We start from the raw sequence: 24,710 nt of genomic DNA, 5'->3' as shown, positions 1-24,710 counted from the left end.
AGACTGCAGGATCAGCCTGAAGCCTAGTGAGAAGGAGTTTTCTAGCTCAGCACAGAAGGAGTTTCTGCTGGAAAGAATGCAGAGAGATGAGAGGGGCACTGATGAATCTGTACATATGCTAGTCAATATGAGATTCAAGGAAAGAAATTAATGCTTAGTCTAGTAGATAAAGTTCCTGCTCTAGAGAGATTTAAGAATCTGCACAAATTCCTGTTTTAGCAGTATCAGCCAGGAAGACATCTGTTAACCATGACATGATGTTTCCCTTCCCCCCTACCCCCCAGCACAAATTTTTTCTACCTCTTACTGTTTATATTGCGGCAGAGATTGCAGACTCTCCTACCAAGAGAATACAAAATGAAATAATTTCTCCGGGGCAGACTAGAGTTTAAAAGCAACTAATACAATTATTAGAATCCATAGAGTTTGTATTGGGAAAGTATTGAAGAATACTTTCAGAATTGTCCCCTGACAGGCAATTTGTGGGTATTACTTTTAGAAATGCAACAGGGAAGTGTATGCTCTGCTAAGACTGAGACTTCACTAAAAAAAAAAACAAACCCAAAAAATAAAAAACCAAGCAAAAACCCAAAAAAACAACTAAAAACCCCAGACCAAACCAAAAGCACTTCTGCTTCCCCAGTGCTATCTTCAAGGAGGAAACTCAGCTCCTCCTTCAAAACAGCTGAGGACTTGCAGCTAACACTTCTCTCCAAGAGTCAGGGCTAATTCAGCTCAGTAAAATTAAAAGATTATAAAGTCAATGACAGTGATAATAGGCTCCACAAAAATCGAGCACATAGAGTGCTAGTTGCATATATTTCTGAGTAAACTCCAAGCCGGACCACACATTTTGTCTGTCTTATGCCTCGGGATAAAACCTGCAGTGTTTACTGATGCAGCATTCACACAGACCTCAACAGAGCTTTCCCAATGGAGAAATCCTGGCCTGCAAAGCACAAGCCAGGCTCATGGGAGTAATATTAGTGCATGCAGCTCTATGCTGCAGACAGTGACGCAGCCCAGCATCCACTCCTCTTCCACACCTTCCCCCCATTAATTGCTCTGACATCCATAAGGAGGGGTGAGGGGAATATCTACAAGCTTGCAGCTGTCAAGCATTAATGCTAAATCCTGGCCAAGTAACGAAACTTTAATTACAAGCTGCAGCTCTCCACGCACGACCAAATGCTGGGCGCTGACATCAGAGTCGCTCTCAGCTGCTCGGGCGCTTGCGAGAGGCAGCAATTCCAGCCCAGCGGCTGCTCCCGGCCTCTGCCGTCCTTTGGCAGAGCCCTGGCACTGCTGCAGTGGCTCTGCACGGTCAGGAAAAGACCACAGGTCTCTCGCGGGCCCCAGACTGCAATTTGCTATAATTGTAGTGTGCGCCGATTTTTGTATCGGGGGGGGGGGGGGAAGAAAACGACTTGAAATTACAAGCCTATTATGCTCCTGCTCACACTGATGTGAACTGCAGGGAGAGGGGGAGGGAATGCCAGTAGAGTCAGGAAAGTCTAAAAGAGATGTGAGTAAAGTCTCCTACATATCCAATATGGCCTTATATTCAGCTCTATGCACAAGCCCTTGCCCGAACTGAAAAATCCCACTTCACCTGCAAGCTCCCAGGGCACTCCAGCACTACTTTTTCTCCCTTCTCTTAGCGGAAGGAAGCACCAGCACTGTGTAAAATCTTTCAGCTGAGCACTGAAGAACAACCATCCACCCCTTAGTTTCTTGCAGAGCCATGCAGCTCCTGCACAGCATCACAGCCCTGCTGCTTTGGCTGTGGGCTGGAAAAACCCCAGCCAAGAGAGCCCTTGGCACCTGTCTGTGATCTCCCTCAACAAAAGAAACAGAGCACTTAATGTCCTTCAGCCCTTTCTTAGGTTAGTGCCTGCCTTCAGAAAGGGAGATGGGAGCCTCACAGACCCTCAGGCAGTGCTGAAGAAATCTAGAAGGTAAATTCAGCAAAATAATTCATCTGTCAAAAAAGACATAATTTCAGAGACAGCAGTAATTAACCCTAGAGAAAATTTAAAAGCAGGAAGATTCCTATCAATGCAAATATATTCTAGATAAACAATGACATTGATTTTAACAACTGTCCTTGAAGTCCATTTTTCACCTTTAGGGCATCTAATCATACCCCTTGTCAAATCCCCAGGCAGCTCCTTTTTACAACAGAAGTACAAATACAAGACTTTGAAATGCTGTGGCCAACCACCATACAGAGAAGAATGGCACTGAATACCCACTCCTGGATGGAGAGCCCCCTCACTGGATGCCTGGCTGCCCCATTTTGACTCATTTAACCACGTGCATGAGAACATCAAGTCAAAAAGGCATCAAAGATCTCAGGTGATTCTAGCGGACTTGTGCTGCCTGGCAGGCACTCACAGCCTGAGGAAGGTCAGAAACACAGCCATGACTGCTAGAGCTATGTTCCCTTTGGATGTTGGCTAACAATGTTTTTCTCCTTGAGGGAAGATAGTTCCCCATCCATGAAGTAACCATATCAAAACCTGACAAATATTTTCCCACACAGATGTAGCTGCTATAAAAGATTGTCACTTTGTGGGTTGGCAACCAAAAAATAATTCACCAACCCTTAAAGGAAAACTGGAGGACATGCTGGTCTTCCCATTTGAAAATCTAGAATAAACACAGCCTTACAGCTCAATTAAGCCTCTGTGTGCAACAGATAGAACATTCCTGCTAGTAAGGAGATAATCTTCCATCCACATGAAACACTTCAGAGTTTATTTCGAAGAAGGAGCCCTCAAGAGCCAAATAACCCCTGGGGTGGGGGGGCAGATAAGAACACACAAAGGCTGTATCTTTAAATGCATTACCAGTTTCTTTAATAATGTCTTCTGTTCCAAATTTAACAAGAACATGGACAACACTTTAGACCTCAGTGTTTCAAATCCTATAATATCTGTATCTAGATAAGACTAATAGGCCACCACTTGGGGGAAAAAATATCTTTTCCCTGCTGCCTACTATTACTCTGGATGTATAATCCAGACAGATACATGCTCACATGTGTATGACTGCACTGCTTCTTGCAACAGTCCTGCCAAAATAAACTACAGACTTGGAGCAATCAAAAAAAAGGGCTACAGAAATCTCTCATCACAGAAAACATTTAGTCAGAGCACAGACCATGGAACACTTATGAGTCTGTATTGTTAAGGGTTTGGACATAGAGAGAAATATACAGACTCTGCTCATAATTGCTGCAATTAAAGGAAGAACTATCCCATGGTGAAATAAATACCTGGGAAACAAAGCTGTTCAGAGGAGTGAATGATTAGCATCAAAACACAGTGTAGCTTCATGACTTCAGAAAAACCCCAATGGGCATCCTCCTATTTTGTAATAGGTGCCAGTTTGAGGAAGTATAAATTTTCCTGTGAATGCCAGAGAATGAGTGCATTGTTTGAACAAGCCTTTCATCTAGAGCATTTATGAAATACAGCGGTAATAAAAGTGTTTGCTTTTGTAATACCTCCACGAGTTGTTTTAACATGTCTTGAGAAGTAACTGTCATTTAGAACAAAGCATTCTGAACAGCTCTTATTAGTAGATTAAATATAATAACAGTCTTCTTAAAATACAGCCAAATGAAACCTCAACCTTCAGGATTTTGTTACTGGAATTTCTCTGTCCTACACAGAATCACTTACCATATATGAAGGAAATATTAAAACCCGCTTATGTTTGCCACATGGCCACTGGGGATCATCTAAAAGGTTTGGGTCATATTCAACAAAGTCTCCCAGGTCGCTACCTATAAAACAACAGTTTAGATATAGAATTCTGAAAAGAATTCATTACATCAATAAATCTCTGGACTTAATAGAAGTGGCAAATGATTTCATAGATAATGCACAATATTATCCCTATTCAAGATTTTTTAAAGAGATGAAAAATTTCTCTAAGTCTTGACAACTCTAAGTATTTCTATACCGATGTGATTTGCCAAGATATAGAGGACCTAGAGCTTATGAATTATCTGGTAAATGTGAATTTAGGGCTTAGAGAACTGCAGAATTATAAAAAGCTCTGCAATGACTTTTATTCCCAGCAACAAGTTTTCATCCATTCAAGCAGATGTTTTGATTTGTTTCATTTATCATGCCAAAATATTTTAAGCATATAGTGCTTTGGCTTATGTTTTGTGTCCGGTTTTGTAAACACAGGCCTTTCCAGCCTAACAAAGGTCACAAGTGGAATTTACACCTTCAGCTCATGACTACTGTGTTGCCACTGTAAATTTTCCATAGCAAAGGAAAGTAAGGACAAGCCTGATGCAGGAGGAACAAACAAGGCTCATGACAGGAGAAGGCACGCTGGGTGCCATCAGGGCTGCCAATATGACCAATGTGCTTGTTTATTTAACTTCCATCCTCCACAAGCAAGCTTTCTAAGCAAATATGGAATAAGCTGTGCTTCACCCACAACAGAAGACTGTATTTCGTTTAATTTAAGCTAATGGGGAGACCAAAACACGTCAGTCCTTTGCAATAACTGCCTCCCATCAGGGCACCCAAGGATATTAAAACGAGCAACTTGAGAAGTTACCTGCATCAATGCTCCCCTGGGTGCTGTTAGCTCTTCCCAAAGAAAGGCTACGATGGCTTGCATTGCGAAACTGGGAGAAAGATGAGGTGGAATCTATTGTGTTCCTCCGAGTTCCCAGAGCATTGGTGGGAAACAGGAACTGTGTATAAGAAACCGTCTAAAAAAAAAAAAAAAACAAAGTCAGAATGGACAGTTACTTTCAGCCCAGCTTGGATGCAGTGGGATGCCTTTGGTGCATTCCAACTGGAAGCAAGAGAAGCCAAATTAATGGAGGATTTTCTGGATTTATTAGTTAGGTACAGATTAATAAAAACCAGTCACCTACATTTGCTTCAGTGCAGTCAGTTTATCCATGAAAAAAATGCGTTTGCAAAGGCATTAATTCTTCAACAAAACAAACACACACACACATGCACACACACACAAGCTCTAATACACTGGATTTACAAAATCCTGTTCAAGGGTCAGATTTAAAAATATATCAGTTTGGTCAGGTTTTTTCCAATGGGCCTTCTCTGTAGCACATTTCAGCAGCTTCTTTACTGAACTAGCATCATCTATACAGGCCCCTCAGCACAGAGCTGCCTGAGGCAAATCACTTTAACATTGCTAAACTGAAGCACTTTCTCTGCTATTTTTCTTTCTCAGGACTTTGTCTGGCAGAGTCTTATTGATATAATAAGTGAGCTCCAGTTCACAGCAATGGTTGTGGGAGATCATTTACTACCCCCTCAACATGGACCAAGTGTGAATGAGTAACTTGTGACAAAATTATTTTTAGAGTGCACTGATTCTCTGCTTGTAGCCCTGGCCAAGAAAAAGCTATGCCTTGCTTCTCGTTGGCTCATTTTCCAACAATAACATTGCATTGAAGAAAAAAACTAGTTTGAGACTCTAGACTGGATTACAAGGAGGTCAGAACAGGTATCAAATAAAATGTGAGCTTTCATTATTTGTAAGCAGACAGATTGTCCTCAGGAATTTACAGCCTGTGATCTGGCCTGACACCTGGTTGGGTGAGCACAACATGTGTAGCAGCATTGACCCAGGGCCTTTAAATTCATATATGACAGCAGTCTGAGTAAAACTGAACTGTAGAAAGTAAATCAGGCTTTCAGGAAGAAATGTTTTCTCCTATGACTAAAACTGTCTCTCCTCTACATATTTCTTTAAAATCAATCACTTCCCAAAAGATTTGTATTCGCTTATTCTATTCAAGTGAATGAGCTCCTGGATTTTGAAAGACTCATCACATTTGTGCCCCTGTCTTCCTAGTCTCTGGAAAAATATTAAGCAAAATGTTATTAAATACAATTGAAAGCAAACAGAATTACAGCTACAGCTCTCACCAGAAATTATTCTAAAGCTCCTGACAATATACCCTGCAGTGATACCTCCTGCTAGATTCAAGGGAAGGCTGTGTAATTCAGTAATGCTTTACACACTCAGATATCGCCAGAGGCAAATTTCTTCAAGGATATAGAGTTGTCTTCATTGACAGCTTGGGCAGTCCTCATGAATTTCTGCTAAGCTTATTTACAGTTGCACATCCTGTGCTTTAACTACTGTGTTACACTGCATGCTATATTTGCACTTGTTATTAGTTAAGTCATTTTTTCCCCTTATAACATAAAATCTAAGGGAGTAGGAACTGAAGCATCCCCACCTTCCCATCTGCTCCGAGCTCCACACCTTCCAGACCAATTATCTCTTTCAGACACACTCCAGCAGAATGGCACTGGCGTCCACCATCCAGCTTCATATCCCTGGGAAGCAGAGAGAAGAGCAGAAACAGCTCTTAATACACATGCCTTGTTCACCTTCCACCACCAAACACTGAAATAAGGTGTAGCACTAATCCAGACATGCCAATGCAAAGCACAGACCAGACAACTTCTCCAGTGGGAAGCACTTGTGTTGTCTAAAACACTTTATAGAGAAAACCCCCATTTTGTTCACGGTTGCAGCTCATACCCCAGCCTGTGGTGCAGAGCAAGTCTCCCCATTGCTGGGTACCTCCGACAGAAGCTGGCACTGGGAAGGAGCTGGAAGTCATGTACACTTCAGGTGAAATACAACAAGCCAGCCTGAACACTTGACTGCCATGTATCCAGGTGGCAGATGTTCCCAGACCACAAAGCCATGTTCCCCTATGTTAAACAGAGGTAATTTCCTGGAAGATTCCAGGAAGGATTTCCTGCTGCTCTGAGAACACAGGAGAGTGGCCAAAGCCCAGTGACTTTTCTGTTGGAGGCAGACAGGAGAAAGCCAGTTTTCCATGACCCTGGCATGGAAACTTAGGGATCTACTTTAAAAGGACTGACCCACCTGGCATCTTCCATTTGGAGATAAATGAGATGCCTGAGACAAGCAGCCTGTAGCTCATGCTTTAGCCTCATGATCAAAACATGAGCAGAGGTAAAAAAGACTAGGAGCAAATCTGTGCTTCACAAATGACAGCTGTACAAAACTCTATAACATTTATCTTGCAATATTTTCCTGGCTGATCACTGCTGGGGTCTCAGTGTGTGCTCAAAACTTCGTGTGGGAGAGATGCTGGCATGGAGGCTGGGACAGGAGACAGGGAGAAGCCCTGCAGGCTCATCATCCTGTCACAGGCTGGGCTATCTCCTGTTGTGACATACAATACACCCTCTTTCCTTGTCTTTCCTCTCCAACCTATCATACACTTTATTTCTCTGAAACATGGCTATCCTGAGCCCCCAGTAAGTCATGTACTGCTGGAAAAATCCAAACGTCTATCTTCTGGAAAACATACTTCAGTGACAAAGGAAAAGAGTGTATCAAGTTTCTAATCCCAACAAAGTCCTCTTAGTTTCTTGATTGGAGTTCACTTAGCACAGTGTCATATTATCATTCTTGCTTCCTGATATCATATTACTGAGAGGTTGGACTAATAATTATGTAAAAATAACTTTCTGTCAGAAGCATGGTATTAGCCTCTCTGCTCCTGCACAGAAAGTGCTTAAGGGAACTACTTCTCACAGAGATAAATTCCAAATTGGAACTATTTCAGCAGGTCTTATCTATGAAACAAACACACAACCTGAGGAAGTCCCTGAACCCCAAAATGAAAAAAAACATGTAAACTACCTGAAATCAGAACTATGTAGTTTCTTTCCATTCAAGATCTTACAGAGCAAGAAATAATGCTGTTACAACTGTGAAAACACGTCATGGAGAAATTTTTCCATGTAATTTACAGACATGGATAGATAGATAGATAACTCTGCCATTCATCAAATGGAAATCCATCACCCTTTGAAGAGTCAGCACAGCAGCTTTAAAAAATAAAAAGCAGCTCTGAGGACTAGAAAGAAATCAGTGCTTTTGAAGCAGGGAGCAGGGTCAGCTGGCAAGTGCGAGCACAGACAGGAATGATTCCTGGACATTGGCTGAAGATCTATGGACACTAATGCCTCCATTTCCCCATCTTTCAGATGTTTCTAAAGAGGATTCTCCTTTCAGGACCCTGTGAACAACACTGCAGTAATTCTCCTTGTTTTGCAAAAGCTACTTGGGGTGTTCCTCTTCTCCACATATGCTCTGTATTTCTAGGAAGTATATGACTGCTTATGTTGTAAAATGGAGTAATAAAGTGTTACTGTTTGGAGAGCAATCTGTCCATAAAACAGAGAATTAAACTCCCTCTCTTGAGGAAAATCAGAACTAAACAATGTGCAGTTTCTTATGAGGATATAAATGGAAAGGCTCATCCTGGCTTATACACATCCTCCTCTCCTGTAAAAGATCTTGGCTAACACCTCGTAAGGAATTCCTAAGCAACTTTACTGTATCCTTTTTGAGTTCCCTATCAGTATGATCAACAGCAAGCTAATAAAATTTTTTGCAAGACAAGCCTTTATTTTTTCCCCTCACTCCCATTAAAGATGAAGAGCTCAAGAAGGTCTTGGCAAAGATCTTGCTGGGAGAGGAAGCCCAAAGGCTGCCAGCCCGCTGCTGGATGTTTCCCCCATACAGTCCCAACATCCCAAGAACAGCTAGGAAAGATCTGGGGGATGCTTTCCCTTAGACCTCTCCAAATGGGTGAGTCATGCCTGGGGAAGGGTCAGAATGGTTGTTTGGGTACAGTCACTGCACCAGTGTGGCCATCCACTGCCACCAGGATTTTTAGGACACATCTTTACATGGCACAAGAGTCAAGGAGTCCCACAAAGCAGGAGCATACAGAGGACAGGTACTTCATAGAAAAAAAAAATTCAAGCTTTCACTGTGTTTAAGTTATTTAAATTACTGATGGGACTGAGGAACTGCACAAACCACTGTCCAGTAGATAACGGTGCTTAGAAAATGCAGAGAAGGAACAACAGTTCTTGCCAAAGAGGCATTTAAGTAAACTTCCTTCCTCCTCTTCCTCAGTTTTGATTTTCCTGCTTTATTTCCAAAAGTGCTTTTTAAGAAACTTCAAGGAATTCAAGCAGATATCCAAAACCAAAAATAAACCATGGGAACTTAATTTTACTACCTTCACTTTATTTGAGCAGGGAAAGCTTGAGAAAATGAGAAGATCAGGGATAACATTTCCTTAGGAGGCAAAAAACTAGATCCCAGTTTCTGACAAAGTTTGGGGAGTTACCCTGATTTACATCAATGTCAAGCTCTAGATATTCTATTCATGGATACCATTTCTGGAACACTGAGCAGTGTTAGAAACTACCCTCAAAACTAAACATATTGTCTCAGTTATCCATGGCTGCAGAATGTTGAGGAATACATGGGTACAAATAGCCGGGCTCACAAGCTGCAGACTGAGATGCAGATTGAAATGCAGAGCTCCAGGCAGGAGCCTGAGAAGAGAGGCCATGAGCTGCCAGCCTTTGGGATAACACAGGGCATGATGGTGGGTGACACCTGCCAGGTGCATGGACACTGGGAAACACAGCAAGAGCCAGGAACTGCAGCCTTTTGGATAAAAAGGGAGATGAAAACTAGTGAGCCAGCAAGGTAGATGGAAACAGAGAGGGGGGGCAGGAGCCAAAGACTCAGAAGGAAGAGAAGACTTCTGGAGACTGTGAGGGTATAAAAGCCATGGGGATCCTTGGCTGGGGATCATCCTCAGAGGCACCAGCTCAGGCTGTTTCTGTGTTACTGCACCATGAATAAATGACTTTATGGAGTGAGACAACTGCGAATGCCATGGGAAACCTGGAGTTGAACTCGTGAGGAAACCTGGTCTGAATGGGGTGTGTGAGGAGTCAAGTGGGGACCCATCGGGTCACTAGAGCCACCCACCAAGAAGTGGCTTCAATCCCAGCAGTGAAGGTCTCTGGCACTGGAGTGTGACCAGCACTCTTGAGTAGTCAGGCTGGGGAGTTCCCTTAGCAAGAAAAAAAAAGAAAGTTTCTCCATCTAACAGAGTTCACAGATTTTCTTGGAACCATATGAGGTGACGTGAGATCCTAGATTTGTTGTCAGATGGTGAAAAGTTTTACTGAGCAGACAGATAAGGATCAAAATAAGCAATCTCATCATGTCTTTTATTAGCCAGGCTAGGATTAACAGAGTATAAATTGAATGCTGCTACCTTTGGAAGTATAACACTTCTTTAACGAACCAAATGTTATGCTTTGACGTGATCTACAAAGTCCCATGCAACACTCCTGCTGGGCACTTGCTCTTTAAATGACAGCAACAGTTGAGCACTCTAACCTGTGAATAATTTAGGAGTCCATGAAATATTAAACAGACTTCTAGATACATGAAAAAGCCTTCTGCTTATTGCAAAAAGGAATCTGATAATTTTTGTTTAGAGATGTCAGCCTTCTGTGCCTGTATTTTATGCTTAGCTATTCCACCCCCCCTCCTCCCCCCACTGCTAAGACTTATTCTAAAAGCAAAAGAGGTTCATGAGACATCAAGAAAAGATGCTGTTCTCATCCGTCAGTGTAAATAATTTCCACTTATCATCTCTGTTTATAGAGACAAGGACAATGACAGCTCTGGAAAAGATGCACTGCCAGTCAGACCAGCAGCAGATCTCCCGCTGCCTGAGACTGCCTGCTATAATTGATCAAGAGCTTTCAGATCCTAATGTCATTAGTGTTGCCAGAACAACTCCAGCTGCAATTCACAGGGAGAAGGAGCAATAAAACTCCTGGAAAGACGGTTCTAATGGGCCAGCCTCCTTTTTCTCTCTCTAAAGATATTTAGCTGTCAGCATGCCTCTTTTCCTGATGTTCTTCCCAACATAGAGTAAAAGTTCAAAATTTTAACTTGCTAGCTTTTGGAGATTCATTAGTCAATTTCTATCTAAGAGAACACGGCAACTCACAAAAATGAGCAATGGTGGTTCTATAGAATCCATACATGAGACGATTCGTTCTGAAGTGTCCTGCTGTGAGAAAAAAAGCTTCAGATTTATGTCTTTCTGTAAAGCTAATATGTGCTTGGTTTCATTTTTTTGTTCAATTTGTGAGAAGCAGGGAAAATGGGCAATGGTCAAGAAATGCATGGATATTTCAGTTTCCCTGTCACACGCTAAAAACAGATAGCTGTTCTTCCCCAGGCCTAAAGAATGATAAATGCTCAGGAAAAGCACTCAAGATTGATGACTTAATCAAAACTGCCTTGCATACAAAATCTGTTGGGGAAGAAGAGCGAGGAACTTGGTAACAAATCTGAAGGATGTAACAGAGTATCCTGCTCTGCTGTCTGCTTATTGCTACTATCCATATGGCAATTTACATGCTCTCATTTCTCCTGTAAATATTGCCCCGTTTTCCACACTCACTAACCTGCCAAATAACTGATGGCAGCAAGACAACCACACGAGTCCTTCTTTTTGCCTCATTTTGCATATTACTTTCTTACTCAGTTTAAACACTAAATATGAACAAAGATTGCAGAGTTTAGGTAAAGAAAGCTGTTGGGAATGCCAGGTCTGTGGACTAATTGATCATTTTGGTTAGATATTATTTGGGGTGATGGTACTGAAAGCCTCTCGCTCCTGGCATCATTGAACATATTACTGTTCTGGCCAGCATTTAGTTAAATTCGAAGTTAAATTCAGCAGTGACTTATCTTTAGAAATTGGATGAAGCTGGCTAGTAGCATTTCTGAGAGGGACAAAATTTCTTTTTATCTAGTGACTTCGTGCTTTCCTTCAGAAGAATGGTCTGCTTCCTGGGCTTCAATCCATTTGATTACTCATACTGCATTATTTCCTTTAGCTGGAGGCAAGTTTCATCAGATGAATACCTTTATTTTTGTCAAGACAGCAATATTCAGCAGCTGTGCCTGCTGCAGGTAACTTTCTAACCACTTATTGAATTCATGCCACGAAGAATAAAAGATGAGGTGAACTGGCCATCTTTATAAGGATGTGCACTATCTGATGCTGAGTTTTTTGTCCTGTAGCTTGTAATTTCCAGCCCTGCTGTCAGTCAGTCACTGTGAGCCCAGGTCTGAGTGCTCCATGTAAGACTAACCAGGCTGCAGTGCTGCATTTGTGTCATACTGCCAGCTCTCCTCCCCCAGGTTCTCCAGATTCATCTTCTGGACAGGACTTCACAGGAATTTGGAAGCTCTTAAAAGAGTTCTTACAACATCACCAAAAAAATCATCAGAATGGGTACGATTTCAATTTGTGGATGCTTTTGCCATTGATAAAAAACAAGCCTAAAAGGTGCCTTTTCCAAAACATATTTTTAAATCACGAAGCGTAACAGCGTGTGCCAAAGATAAAAAACAAAACGCACATCAGAACTGTAATACCTTTTACCTTTAACTGCAATACCAACTAACTCAATACCTTTTATTCTTGGGGTGAAAAACAACACAGTACGTTCTTCCTCCTTTATATTACTTCTAACAGTGACGGACAAACATTGCCATTGTCCTTGTTTGGAATTGCTCAGGCTACACTAATGAGAACTGGATTGTTTTCCCTTGGCTGCAAGCATATGCAGACCATTTTTGCAGGCCACCATGTCCTCCTGGCCACATGGAGAAACTTCAACAACATCTGTGAGCACTGCCAGAGTTGTACCATCTCCCTGGAAGCTGATGGAGAAGCAGTGCCTAGAGAAGCTTCCAGAACAGGCAAGCAATGGAGAATAGGCTCCCTTCTCCCCTGCCCAGGATATCTGCTTTTTCTAGGGTAGGCAGAGTTGAACCTGGTTCTTCTCCATCCTGTCTGGGGCCACATGGTGGGTGCACAGAGCACCCTTGCACACACCATGGTGGGGAATGGGGTGGGCAGAAACCTCCAGGAACATTCCTGGAGAGTCTGGCTGCAACAGCTCCTCTTTAGGGACTTGAGTGTCCGGAGCATGACCTGCCTAATGGCTAAAAGGATAATATCTGCTGTCTGATCCCCGTCTCCTGTCTCAAAGGGCTGAAATCCAATTCACCTCAAACCATCTGGAGCCCATCTCCAAATGAATAATTCCTTCAAGTCTTATTTAATCCATTTGCAAATGGCTTCACTCTTTGGTTTGCCATGACACAAATCCCCTCTGAGGGCGCAGAGCAGGTCAGTATGTGGGTGTACATGCCTGTGCTGAGAGTGTGTGTGGTAGGACAGCTACCTGCTGCTGACCTGAGGCATCTTCCCCTGTCCTGGAAGCAGAAAAGTACCAAGGCTCAACTCTGTTTGCTGTGAGCTTCCATAGTGACAACCAACCTATGACAGAGGAGGTGTGTGCCACAGCAGCTCAGGGAATGCACAAGGTGCACCTCTGATAAAAATGGGAGGTGAACACCTCAAATTTTCTGCCCGTCTACAGAACTAGATGGGGATTAATGCTTATCTGTGGCAAGGAAGATATGAAGTGGATACAGTTTCAACACTGCTCATGAAGTAGATCTTTTGGAATATTGTATTTAAAGAAAAAAGAGGAACCCTTTATCCATTAAGGTTTCCAAGGCATTGAAAACTGAGAGGCAACTGCACAACCCAAACCTGCAGTACTAACACTTGCCTCTAACCTGTGCATCACATAATAGCTTTGTATGTCATAAAGCCAAACATTCAGACAATCTTTCTCTGTGTCTTTTAAATAAAGAACAGAGGCAATAACACTGTTACAAGTGTTTTCACATCACTGCATCACTCCCATTAGCTACCACTAAGCCCTGCCTAAGGACTTATGACTGGGCTGTAACATCAAGAGATATTGTGGGGTAAGGAATGCCAGCAGGTAAGATGCTCAGCACCTCCTGACTTGCAGTGAAGTTTTTCTTACATTTTCACCTGGCTATATCTGCTCTCTCACTTGCTCTGCTTGTCTAGATAGAGGAAGAAAAGTAAGAATTTAGGCCACTTATTCCAGGGGCAACTCAAACTTCATCCCTCGTGTACATATACAGCTCTCTCCCCAGACCTCCATTTGTATTGCTATAACCACTTAAAACATGGTTTGGAGGATTTGGGGAGGGTTCTTGCTGTTGTAGCTTGACCTCTGCATGGAGGGCAGGCAAGTGAGGTCTAGAATCTAGAGTACACTTCTGACACCTCAGTGATGAGGGGTGATGCTGCCCCATCCACACAGGACAAGTACATAGAGTAGTGACTTCAGAAAGTGCTTTTACCATGCTTTTATAATGGATCTGTTTCTGCTGACTGTATCTGCCAGCATTGGTAGAGTACAGCTCTTCTGCACTGCCTCGAGTACAATATGGACTGGCAGCCTCCACCAAACAGCTGTGCCTGGAAATTTCTGCACTGGCCACAGTGCCTGTGAGTTGGAGCAGAGGTGGAGAAGCAGCAGCAGCTCCACTGTGTGTTCTTCTCACATGGAACAGCTCCTCCTGCCTGCTCATCCATCCTAGTCTCCCACTCCTGCCGGGGCTTTCTCCAGTTCAGATGCTCAAATTTCAGATGTGTCCATGGCTCCCTGCAACGACGTGTTTCTTTATATTAACTATACACTGATATTTGCAGACATCTTACCTGGGGACAGACATCAGCAATCCAGGGATTCAGAGAAAGCAAAGCTAAAGAGTGCTGTCATTACAGTACTTCATAAGAGTATCCAGTGTCTCTCCCCCACTCCTACTTTACATCCAAAATGTTCAAGTAAGCAAGAACAGTGCAGCCTGAACAGAGTGGCTACAGTTTATGTTATACTGCCTCATCTGTTCTTTGCACCAGCTGTTCCTGGAAGGAGGTACTATTGAATTGTTTCCCCTCTTCCTCTGATGCTCTGGAAGAAAGACAGAGGGCATTTTTTAAAATCTTGGCTTTTTAGCCAAGGGAACAGGGTTGAATTGTTGTGTACTGGCACTTGCAACCTTCTTATCCCATGCGCTTCTTGCTGTGAAAGCACAGTACAAGACATGACATGCTGAAATAATATTTAGTTTTGCAGCTGGGCTCGTTAGTACTGTAATTTAGGAGGTATAACCAGTCATCAGAATTTCAAAATATGTTCAAATTTCAATAAAGAGGCAATTTCCACAGGATGATGACCATAAAAGAATGACAGTGTACTCAAGAACAAAGAACAAATCTGCCAGTCTGTCAAGAATTTGCCTGATGTGTCATCACAGTTTAATTAAGGGAAAAAATTTACTGTAAGAGAGAGCAGACAGTCAACCCTCCGACAAAGGTGCTTCCTTTCCTTTGTGCATTAAAAATAATCTCCCTTTGTTTTGAATTACTGGTGAACAAGGAGATTGTGACAAATCATTCTCCAGAACTAAACTGATGGCTGGAAATTTCCTTTATACAGATTTGACTGTAGATAACTTGTGGATCTTTCAAACCCCCCTCAGTGTATCAACTGACTATTTCCCACGCATTTTGGGCTCTGCAGTCACTGAGTCAGCCACAAAGACTTCTCAGGTGTCTGGCAAGTGGGTATGGTGGCCATGCTTTCCCCCCCCTGTCCCAGGGTCACAGAGCTGCTGCCCACCAGCGCTGCTGATCCCAGCCTTGCACTGCACCTCCAAAGGCACCCAGCTGGCCATCAGAGCCTGCCAGGCCACGTCTTCCAGCCAAATCCGGTTTCTTCCACTTCTGTGGTTTCAGTGGAAGAGCTAAAAGCTTTCTCAGTCTTTGGAGAACTACTTCATTTCAAAGGAACTTTTCTATCAGAGTTACAGTGTCTCAGCACGTCAGGCAGCTGCACGGACAGCTATGAACCTGTATAATATTATGGCCAAAATAATGTTTTCACTGTCTGAATGATCTGACTGGTGACTAAAAGTATTAGATTAAAAAGTATTCTGTTTAAATTCAAGTTTTTCTTCATAATTCTAGAAATCTAGATACAGTAGCACCATGTTTGCAAGGGAGAAAGAGAAAGCCAGGACGGCTTATACAATTAAAGTTGTGCTGTCTAGAGTATTTGTTTTGTCAAAGATGAGTGAAGCCAGAAGGAACAATAAAAAAGTGCACTTTTTCAAGAACATTGATTTCATGGGGGTAGTTTAATCCAGCTTAATAATCAAAGACACCACAACACATATAAATAAAGTTGAGAGCTGTAGTTTTAACCCGGTAATGGTCCACAAAGCAAATACACCTAAGAGCATTTATCTCTTCTCAGAGCAGACATGTAAAAGCATTAGCCTCCATCATGCTGTTGTCTGTTATCAGGTCTACATGCAGGCCCAGAATGACTATGCAGTACACGTATAAATATACATACCCGACTTGGGTACAGTCTCGATATGGCAGCACTGAAAATATGCTACAGAAGGATCTTCTGCTGCTGATAAGGACTATTCTAAAATATAAAAGAAAATAAAAGAAATCAAAGACTAAAATTTAAAAATCCCACCACAATAAGCAAAGCAATAGATGTTACCATTGAGGAATTTGCAATCATAAAACTTCCATAATGGACGATTTCTCCATCCTCTTTCACATCTCACAGATATTGTGCTATGGAGTCTTTGCAGAAGTGTTAAAGCCTGTGCCACGGCTGCCACATAAGCAGTGAATGAGTAGCACAGCCCCATGCCCTCTACAGGCTTTCTAGGAAGACTATGTTGAATATGTGACTTGGAATCCAGGACAGATGCTTTCCTAGTGAAAAAAGTCCACCCACAGAGGCACGGGGCCATTCTGTCAACTCACTACAATGGCTGAAACTCAACAGACAAACCCAGCAGCAACCCAGGTGATAGATACCAACAATCACCACTGATACACACTCTGGCTGCTGGTTGTGACCTTTCTGTGCTAAACCAAAGGACTCCCTTGATTGTCAGCATCTTGTTCCTGAAATAGGCTTCATCCATCAGTCAGGCTAGGTTTGCTATTATTTTAAGTTCTCAGATCCTTTCACTGTTTTCAGGCTTCCTCCTTGAGTCTTCTACAGTTTTTGACCCATCACCTTTCTTTCTTTGTCTCTAGGCACTATTCCTGACCTCAGAAGTTGCACATCTTCCAGTCTTACCTTTAAAATCAGTGTCTAGCCATGACACTCTGGCAGCCCCTGTGCTCAATAATCACATTTGCCCTCTTGGTTATGATGTTGCATTGACACTTAGGCAAAACCAATCTCACAGTTCCCTGCCATATCTGTCTCAGTCACTGTTAGGGCTGAATCTCTCCTCCTCTAAGTATGGCTTGCCTTTGGTCCTCATAGGCAGTTAGCCAAGATTTGGCTGCATGAAATAATACATCATCTGCCTGCAGAGAGCTTATCTCAGAATCCAGGACACTCTTAGAGCAAATGCCTTGTATTTCTAACCAGTCTCCAAATCTCTGCAACATCTGCAAAGTCACTGTGTGATACTGTCCTGGTTTCAGCTCAGATAGAGTTCACTTCCTTTGAATCAAATAGCTTGGAGCAACCTGTCTGTTACACAGCCACGCTGTTGCCTTCAGCCATCAGGTTCTGACATATTAAGCAACATCAAAACCACCCTGAAGTCAAGACCCACTTCCCATAAAACAGTAGCTATATTATCAAAGTTTTGGGAGATACTGACTTGCAAGAAGCCAAGAGAAGCTTGGTCAAGAAGTAAGATATAACATGCCAATAAGGAACTGCTTACAAATATACCCTTTTTCCTTATTATCTTCAGGACACTGTACCGTTGTACAACTGCCCCTTCTTCCCTCTAAAGTTAGCTAACAGGCTGCACAAGCTCGAATTCCTCTAAGACACAGTGACAGCAATTTGTGATGTTTTCTGACCTGATTAGTGTTAGAATTCAGGGGTATTTTACCTCCCTAAAAATCTCCACTTGTGGTGAAAATGCTAGGACCTACCACTACACCGGCTGTCAGGGCTATTGCACTTCCTTGCTCTGCTCTCCAACGTTGATTTTTCCCACATTGTGTTCTCCAGTTCTGTATGTGAGGATTTAACTTGAACTTTTCATCCTTTGTCCTGCACTAGTCAAAGCTGGACAACAAACCCTAGCAAGCTCTTTTGCTCTTTGCTATCTGAAAACCAGCACATGCACCCATGAATTCTCATACCAGTTACACTGTTAGTATTAGAACACTGTTTCCTTAAGGGACCAGCTTAGTCATTGCTCTTGGAAAAGGTTTAGCTCCCCAAGAGAGCTGCTGCACGTAATCCTTGGAAAAATGCAGAATGATCGATTTTCCTTCTTCTGGATTACTCCGTTATAGCAATCCTATTTTCTTCCTCAAAAGCCCGTTTGAAAGCAAAGAGGGATTTACCCTTTAAGGAAGAAGGGTTTCTAATAATAAACGTGCATACAGCTTTAGGAAGCTCTCCTGCAGCAGATGAAGCACAATTTCATTGTTGTCTGAATGCTGCAACACTCCTTACCTAAGGGAAATGTCTCAGATCGTACAAGGCGGTCTCACTGTGCGGCAGAGAGTTACAGAGCAGGGGGGAATAATTTTTCCCATTTGAGAACAGCAATCCACAAGCAAAAAAACCCTGGCATATGATTAATTTTGTGCTTGCCACTGCTTACTGAATGGTTGCTACTCACAACAGCTTGCTTGTTCACTGGAAGCCTTGTTTGCTGATGTATGAAACTTGGCACAGGTTTCGAGGCTGACATCAGAAAGCATCTTTGAATTCGGAAAACCACAGTCCCCACTAAGCATATTATCCCCCTCCCTCTGGTTGCTTCTGGAAATACAGCTCTTCCAGCAACACCCTACACCTCCCTAAAAATACCACTCAACTCTTAATACTTAAAAGAAAAACAAACTGGTGCTTCCATGTCCACAAGCAAAGACAACAGTAGGAAGTTACCACAGAACTGCGTGTATCAGAAGCAATCAGACAAGAAAGGAAATAAAAAGCACCAGCCCAGCTTGTATTTTTTTCAAATTTCTTTCCCCTGGGACCCAAGTATTGCCTCTCTTTCCATAAACCAGCAGACCCTCTTTATACAAAGATCTCCCAGGCAGAGCATGAGAGGAGCCCACGGCCTCCCCTGCCAGGATGCCACAAAACCTCATCTGCAAAGCTGCCAAGGGAGAGTGATGCAAAACAGCTTTAGGAGCTGAACTTGAAAGGAAGCAGGGAAAGCAGTGGTCAGATACTCATCACCAAGGATGGCATTTCACGTATAGATCTGATGATATGCATGGAAGCAAAAAATTTTTCTGAAGGCCTGCAATGGTTTGCTGGGGCAGAAAGTCCAGAAAGCTGTGGTAGAAGTCCATTGCTGTTCAAGAAAATCAAATTATTACTTATGGGAGAAAAGTATTTTCCTGGATTTCAACTCTTCAGCAAAGGGCATCTACAATCCTGCACACCTCTGAAGGAGCTACCTCAGAAGCTGTGTGAGAGTGCTTACATGCCTTGATTCCAATTGTGCCACCTAGACATGTTTAAAACCACTTCACATTCTTTAATTCTCACATTTCACCAAAAAGTTGTACTAATTACTACGGTTCAGAGCAACCATTACTTTGCAGAGAAGAATTTTGACAATGTGCAAAGGCTATAAAAGCTAATCTTCCAATTCCTTTATGAAGTATATACTGCAAAAAACCTTAATGAGCACGAAGCTCTCAACAGAATCAGTAATTCGTTAGACTTGAAGAATAAAGCCTGCTTTCCCCAGCATCTATCTAGGTTTGATTGTGTTCCACCAAAAGGCTGCCATCTGGCAATGTGATATACATCATATATACTATCCACATGTGAAATACTGCAGCCTCTTTTCTCATTCCTGACTGATGATCTTTGACTGCCAGGGCTCTGTTGTCCTACACACAAAGGTGAACACATAAACCGTGGATGTTGTCAGGGTAGCAGCCCTCATTTTGGAGTCTCGGAAGTTCCAAGAGCGATTAGAAGGTGGCTGAGAGGAGTTACGAACTGTGAGGGTGCTGCCAATCTTAGTAACCTCTTAGTCTGCATGTGTGTGCAATTAAGAGAACAGCAAAAGAGACATTTCATGATGGTGTTTGGCCTTCACTTAGATGTGTTTGCTAACAAAAAAAAACTGAGAAAGCAATGGCGTGGGTGTGGGAGAGGAACACTCTTTTACTGCTTTTTATACCTTCTACATACAATAACTGTAGAGTGGTTCTTGTCCCAGTCTCACCAGTAACTATTTATTCAGCTGGCTCAGGTTGCCACTTCAGTGGCTTGTTTTTACTAATCTTCTGCTTCAGTGTTTATGGAGGGTATCACCAATAAACCTGCTGAGTAAAGTGGGTAAAACCATATGCTGGTGGCTACCTGTGCTAATTTATGTGTCAGGGTTGATTTGTCTTTGTCTTTAAATGGTAAAATTTATTTTGTGCTGTTTTACAAGACTGCTTTGCTAACAGTCTAGGAACCCTAATTTTCTAACTCCTTTAATAAGCCACGACCTAGAATTCCACAGAAACTGGTTTAACCAGTGATCACAACTATCTACAGGAAGCTTTACAAGGACTGGCTGATTAAGCTCCAGTCTGAATATTTTTCTGCACGAGCTTTTTCTCTGTGCTAAATAGGCAAATTCTTATTTTAACTGCAGTGGGTCCTGCCTTGCTGCAGGACTGCCAAAGGCTGGACCCAGAGTATCATTGCTCAACACGTGCTATCCCTGAGGCTGAGAGGGGAAGAGCTCTCAGTGCCACAGGACAAGGACACATCCATCACCTTACAGGCTGAGAGATGCAAACAAGGGCAGAGAGAAGCCCTGAGTTATCACTCACTGCAGTTTTCTTTGCTGTGACACAGTCACAAGCCAGTGAAACAATTTGTGAAAGTACTGGCTATTTTAAAGCTCAGTCATCAAAAAATACAGTCAGTGTAGATGTTTTTAAAGCTGGGTTGCTCATCTTAAATGGAAGACTGACATGCTGTGACAGAAGGGTCAGGCGTTTTGGAGGGAGCTCAGAGCCTTGACTCCAGCCCAGCTCAGCATCTGCATCCTGCACTACCATGCATGAGCCACCCGGGAAAAGCTCTCAGGCATGGAAAGGAGCCCCAGGAGGGTTTTCTATCCCTATCTACAATGCCTGTGCTCCTGTGTCACACAGAACTGGGGAGGACACCAGCTTCAAAGGTCTTAAGGTACTCAGAAACACTGCTGATTTTAGGATGAAAACATAAAGCAGATCCACCTGTATTTCTAGAGGTCCTTTTCATCCAGAATGCCTATTAACTCCAGTGACTACATCCAGACCCCTGGGAAAAACAGAGTCAGATTACTTACTGCTAGACATAGGGGTGACACAAAATTTTAACTCTGCATTTTATTTATAGCTAGTATCATTGCAGCTCTACGACCATAGGATGAAAACTATTGCCAAAACTGTGTCTCTTATTCTTACTGTATTTGTATTCTAGATAAAGAGATCTTTATTATGATTGTGGAAATATTCTGGAAAACAGTGTCTGCTCATAGAGATAAGAAGCCAGTTGAATAACGGAAGCTTTCTCACTGCTTTCTTAGCAAGAAAAATATTCAGTTATATTGTCAGACATAATGACTGATCTATGAATTAAGATAAAATACTGCATATATGCTACAAACATTTTTCTGCAAAACATAGTGAAAAGAGTTTACAAATCAAATATTTATTCTTGTTCAGGTAATATTTCTATCAAGTTTATGCCTAGATTTTATATACACATCTCAGAAATTACTTGTTCTCTGTGGAATTTGCATAATACCATGTAAGTATATTTTGCTGTAAGAAACTCCCAGAACATATATCTACTTATACACAAAATGGACTAAAATTAACGGGCTCCTTTTCAGTGTTTGATTCCACATATATTTGCTATAAAGACAATAATCAGTGGCTAGTCAGACAATAGTCAAGTCAACAGTTCTGCATATGACTGTTGGATACAAAGGCTAGGTATAAAAGCTGTTTCTAAAATCTCTCAGGGCCACCTTGTGCAACATTTATGTTGATTACTACCTTTCACTGCATTCGTGTGAGTTGTATGTGTGAGAGTAACAGTGATGAAAATTTTTCTTGAGCCAGGTAGCACCTATCAGAACTGAATTCATAAAACCTGTGGTTCAATGCAATGTTAGAATTTCTACTGACAGGGTTCCACATGTGATGGAAATCAAAGGCTACAGGCACAAATTGGTCCATTAGAGTCCATGGCTCTCAGCCATGGCAGTTTTGTGAGAACAGGCATGTGCAAGAGTCAATTCTCACTGAGATAGTTTAGTCTTCATGCAACCTATTCAGGTGGCATAGCTCAAACCTGTTCAGACTGGGAAGAACAAGAGTAAAGAAAATCATGAGGCACACGGATAAACAGTCTATAGGAAAATCAGAGAGGACAGGTATCTTCTTTATAAGCAGGGAGGAGTCAGTTTCATTTCTGAGATGGATGATATCACAATGGAGAACCCATTTTGCTGATGGATACATCAGGTCTTTGAAGTAAGCCAAGTCCCAGCCAATAGCTGCTATGGCTGTAACCTGGGCAGTCCATATCCCAGTTCGGGGTGTGCTGCAGACACAGGTGCACCTCTCATACATCCCCTGGAAGCCTCTCTGCCTACATCTGCCATGGAAACTAGGATCCCATGCCTCACCTTGACATGACCATCCTTGGCTGTGCATTTACCAGCACGCTGTATCCACTAATAGATGTTGGAAGTATCCTTGAACCATTGCTAAATGGGTTCAAGCAGGCTGAGCTGTGTGTCCCTCTCACACTTAGAAAGTGGTAACACCCTTGAAGAAACCAGATTGTGCCTAGTTTGCTCCAACAGCATCACGGATTTTCCTTTTGTGTAGGTAATTTGTATTAGGGAGACACAGGTATTAAAATCTGTGGGCTAGCACTTCCATTGACACGTACTTCCCTGGGGAACGGAGCACGTACTGTAGCCTGCACCCTCACAGATTCTTTGCATTCAAAGAATCCATCCATTAGAGATATGTGGTGAGTGGCAATGGCTGTGCTCTTGCAGGGGGATGCTGATCCAGCCCCTTCCCTCACATCCCATGGGCTGTCTCTGCACAAGCAGCCTCGGCATGCACAGTACCTGCCGTTTCTGGTATCGTGTTGCCGCATGTTCTTGATAAAATGAACCTTCTTAAAGTTCTTTGGTCTGGGTGATCCTGAGAGTGTCCGACATCTGAAAAATAAATCAGTTGCAAGGGAGGGGAGGGAGAAGAAAAAAAAAAAGTTCTCAGTTCCCTGCTGTACCGCCAAGAAGTCTACACAAAAGCAGGAAGGAAAGACGAGACAAATGATTCAAGTCACCCTGTGTTAGGAATCAGCAAGAACAATAAAGACAATAAGTCTGGAAACGCGACAGCTCAAACAAAAAAAATATTTAAAATAATAACAAGAAAAGGCACCATCCTCCTCCCTTCATGCAAAAAGAAAATAATAAAAAAATCTCAGCAAAGTAAAACTTCCTGTAATCTGCCATGGCACCTTAGCCCAAGCTTTCAGAACAAAAAAAAAATTAAACCAAACCAAAACCTAGTAAATATGCAATTTTCCCCACTCGCACCAACACCCACGCTTTTGTATGCTCCTCAGCTATTGATAAAGGAGTGATTGAGGGAAGTTCTTTCTTGTTTTAATTTTAGAAAGATTTAAATCTCCTATTTGCAAGGATAATTCCTATTTGATTTTAACTCTAAATATTATTTTTCACGTTCCTGCCAGTAAAACAACTGAAAATAAAATAAACTACCCCAGGAAAAAAAAATAATCGTTCTTCAAAACATTAAGCCTTAAATCTATTTTACATCTGAATGCGCTTTATAAACTGCAGTTACAGAAAGAAATTGCCAGAGGGAGGAGAGATGAGACAAACAGCAATATCCTCCCCCCGCCTTCCAGCCCTGCTCTTTCTAATCAGCTGAAACCACAGCGCATGTGAAAGCGCTCTCTGTTCCATCTCAGGGCTGCTTTGTTGCAAGGCGAGGCAGAGCTCGCAGGCACTGGAGATGAGTTCTGTGCTTGCAGTGCAGCCAGGGCTGGACCTTGCTGCTGCATCCTCCGTGGCACCTACGAGACCAACATCTTCTGCCAGTGCTCGGGACCAGCACAGTCCCTCGGTGTTAAGCTTCCCTAACCTATCTTTTCCATCCTCTCCCCTGCAGAGGCAGAGTTCAGCAGCTTCTCAAGCCCAAGAGGTTGGACATTGGACTGAAATCACAGACCACTATGCCAGTCCCTGCTGCTGTACCCAAACACCATCGTGCTGCACGGGCACACCCCATCACTTTGCCACTTCTGCCTTCCTCCTGCTTGTAAAGGCCTTGAGATTCCCTCATCCTCTGACTACAATTAGCCTTGTTAACTTCTTACAGGAAAATGGCACCAAGAGAGACATTCTACCACCAATTCTACAAATTAGCAAGTAAAAATACTGCTTGGCAAACCCTACTTTGTTTGTATCTTTTACCAATTATACATGTTTGAATCACTTATGGGAACGCTTCATAGCATGCTGGTAAGCATGCAATAGTAAGCTTTGTAAAAATAATCAAGCTTTGGTAATAAGCCAATTGGTACAGACTCTGCTATTCTTTGCTTCGAGGTAGGGAGAGACAGCCAATCTGCATGTGGATAAACAAGGCTATAGGCTAAACACCAATATAAACCAACTGGATTACAGGTCCTAAGATAAAGAGGCAGGCAAACTTAGGCTGCCGTCTTGCCGAACAGCTGACCTGGAAGCATTCCATGCACTGGTCATATTACTGACCAGCCAGTTTCTCAACTGTTAAGCAGTTGCTCCATTTTCCATCA

The 24,710-nt window shown here is 42.5% G+C and overlaps 1 protein-coding gene across 1 annotated transcript in view; it reads right to left on the bottom strand.

Annotated features, from left to right (window-relative positions):
* The window catches only part of CABLES1 (Cdk5 and Abl enzyme substrate 1), a 70,582-nt gene that overhangs the window by 11,598 nt on the left and 34,274 nt on the right, over positions 1–24,710 (bottom strand). The window contains exons 3-7 of the mRNA XM_088173951.1: positions 22,984–23,076; positions 16,224–16,301; positions 6,254–6,353; positions 4,588–4,744; positions 3,690–3,793 (exon numbers count right to left, since the gene is read on the bottom strand). Coding sequence (XP_088030077.1) covers positions 3,690–3,793; positions 4,588–4,744; positions 6,254–6,353; positions 16,224–16,301; positions 22,984–23,076 — 532 coding nt within the window. The remainder of the gene's footprint in view (positions 1–3,689; positions 3,794–4,587; positions 4,745–6,253; positions 6,354–16,223; positions 16,302–22,983; positions 23,077–24,710) is intronic.

This window comes from Sturnus vulgaris, chromosome 1 (genome assembly GCF_052056855.1).
Source record: "Sturnus vulgaris isolate bStuVul1 chromosome 1, bStuVul1.hap1, whole genome shotgun sequence".
In the NCBI taxonomy this organism is placed as follows: Eukaryota; Metazoa; Chordata; class Aves; order Passeriformes; family Sturnidae; genus Sturnus; species Sturnus vulgaris.
The sequence above is the reverse complement of the archived record's forward strand: the minus strand, read 5'-3'. Positions and strand labels throughout refer to the sequence as shown.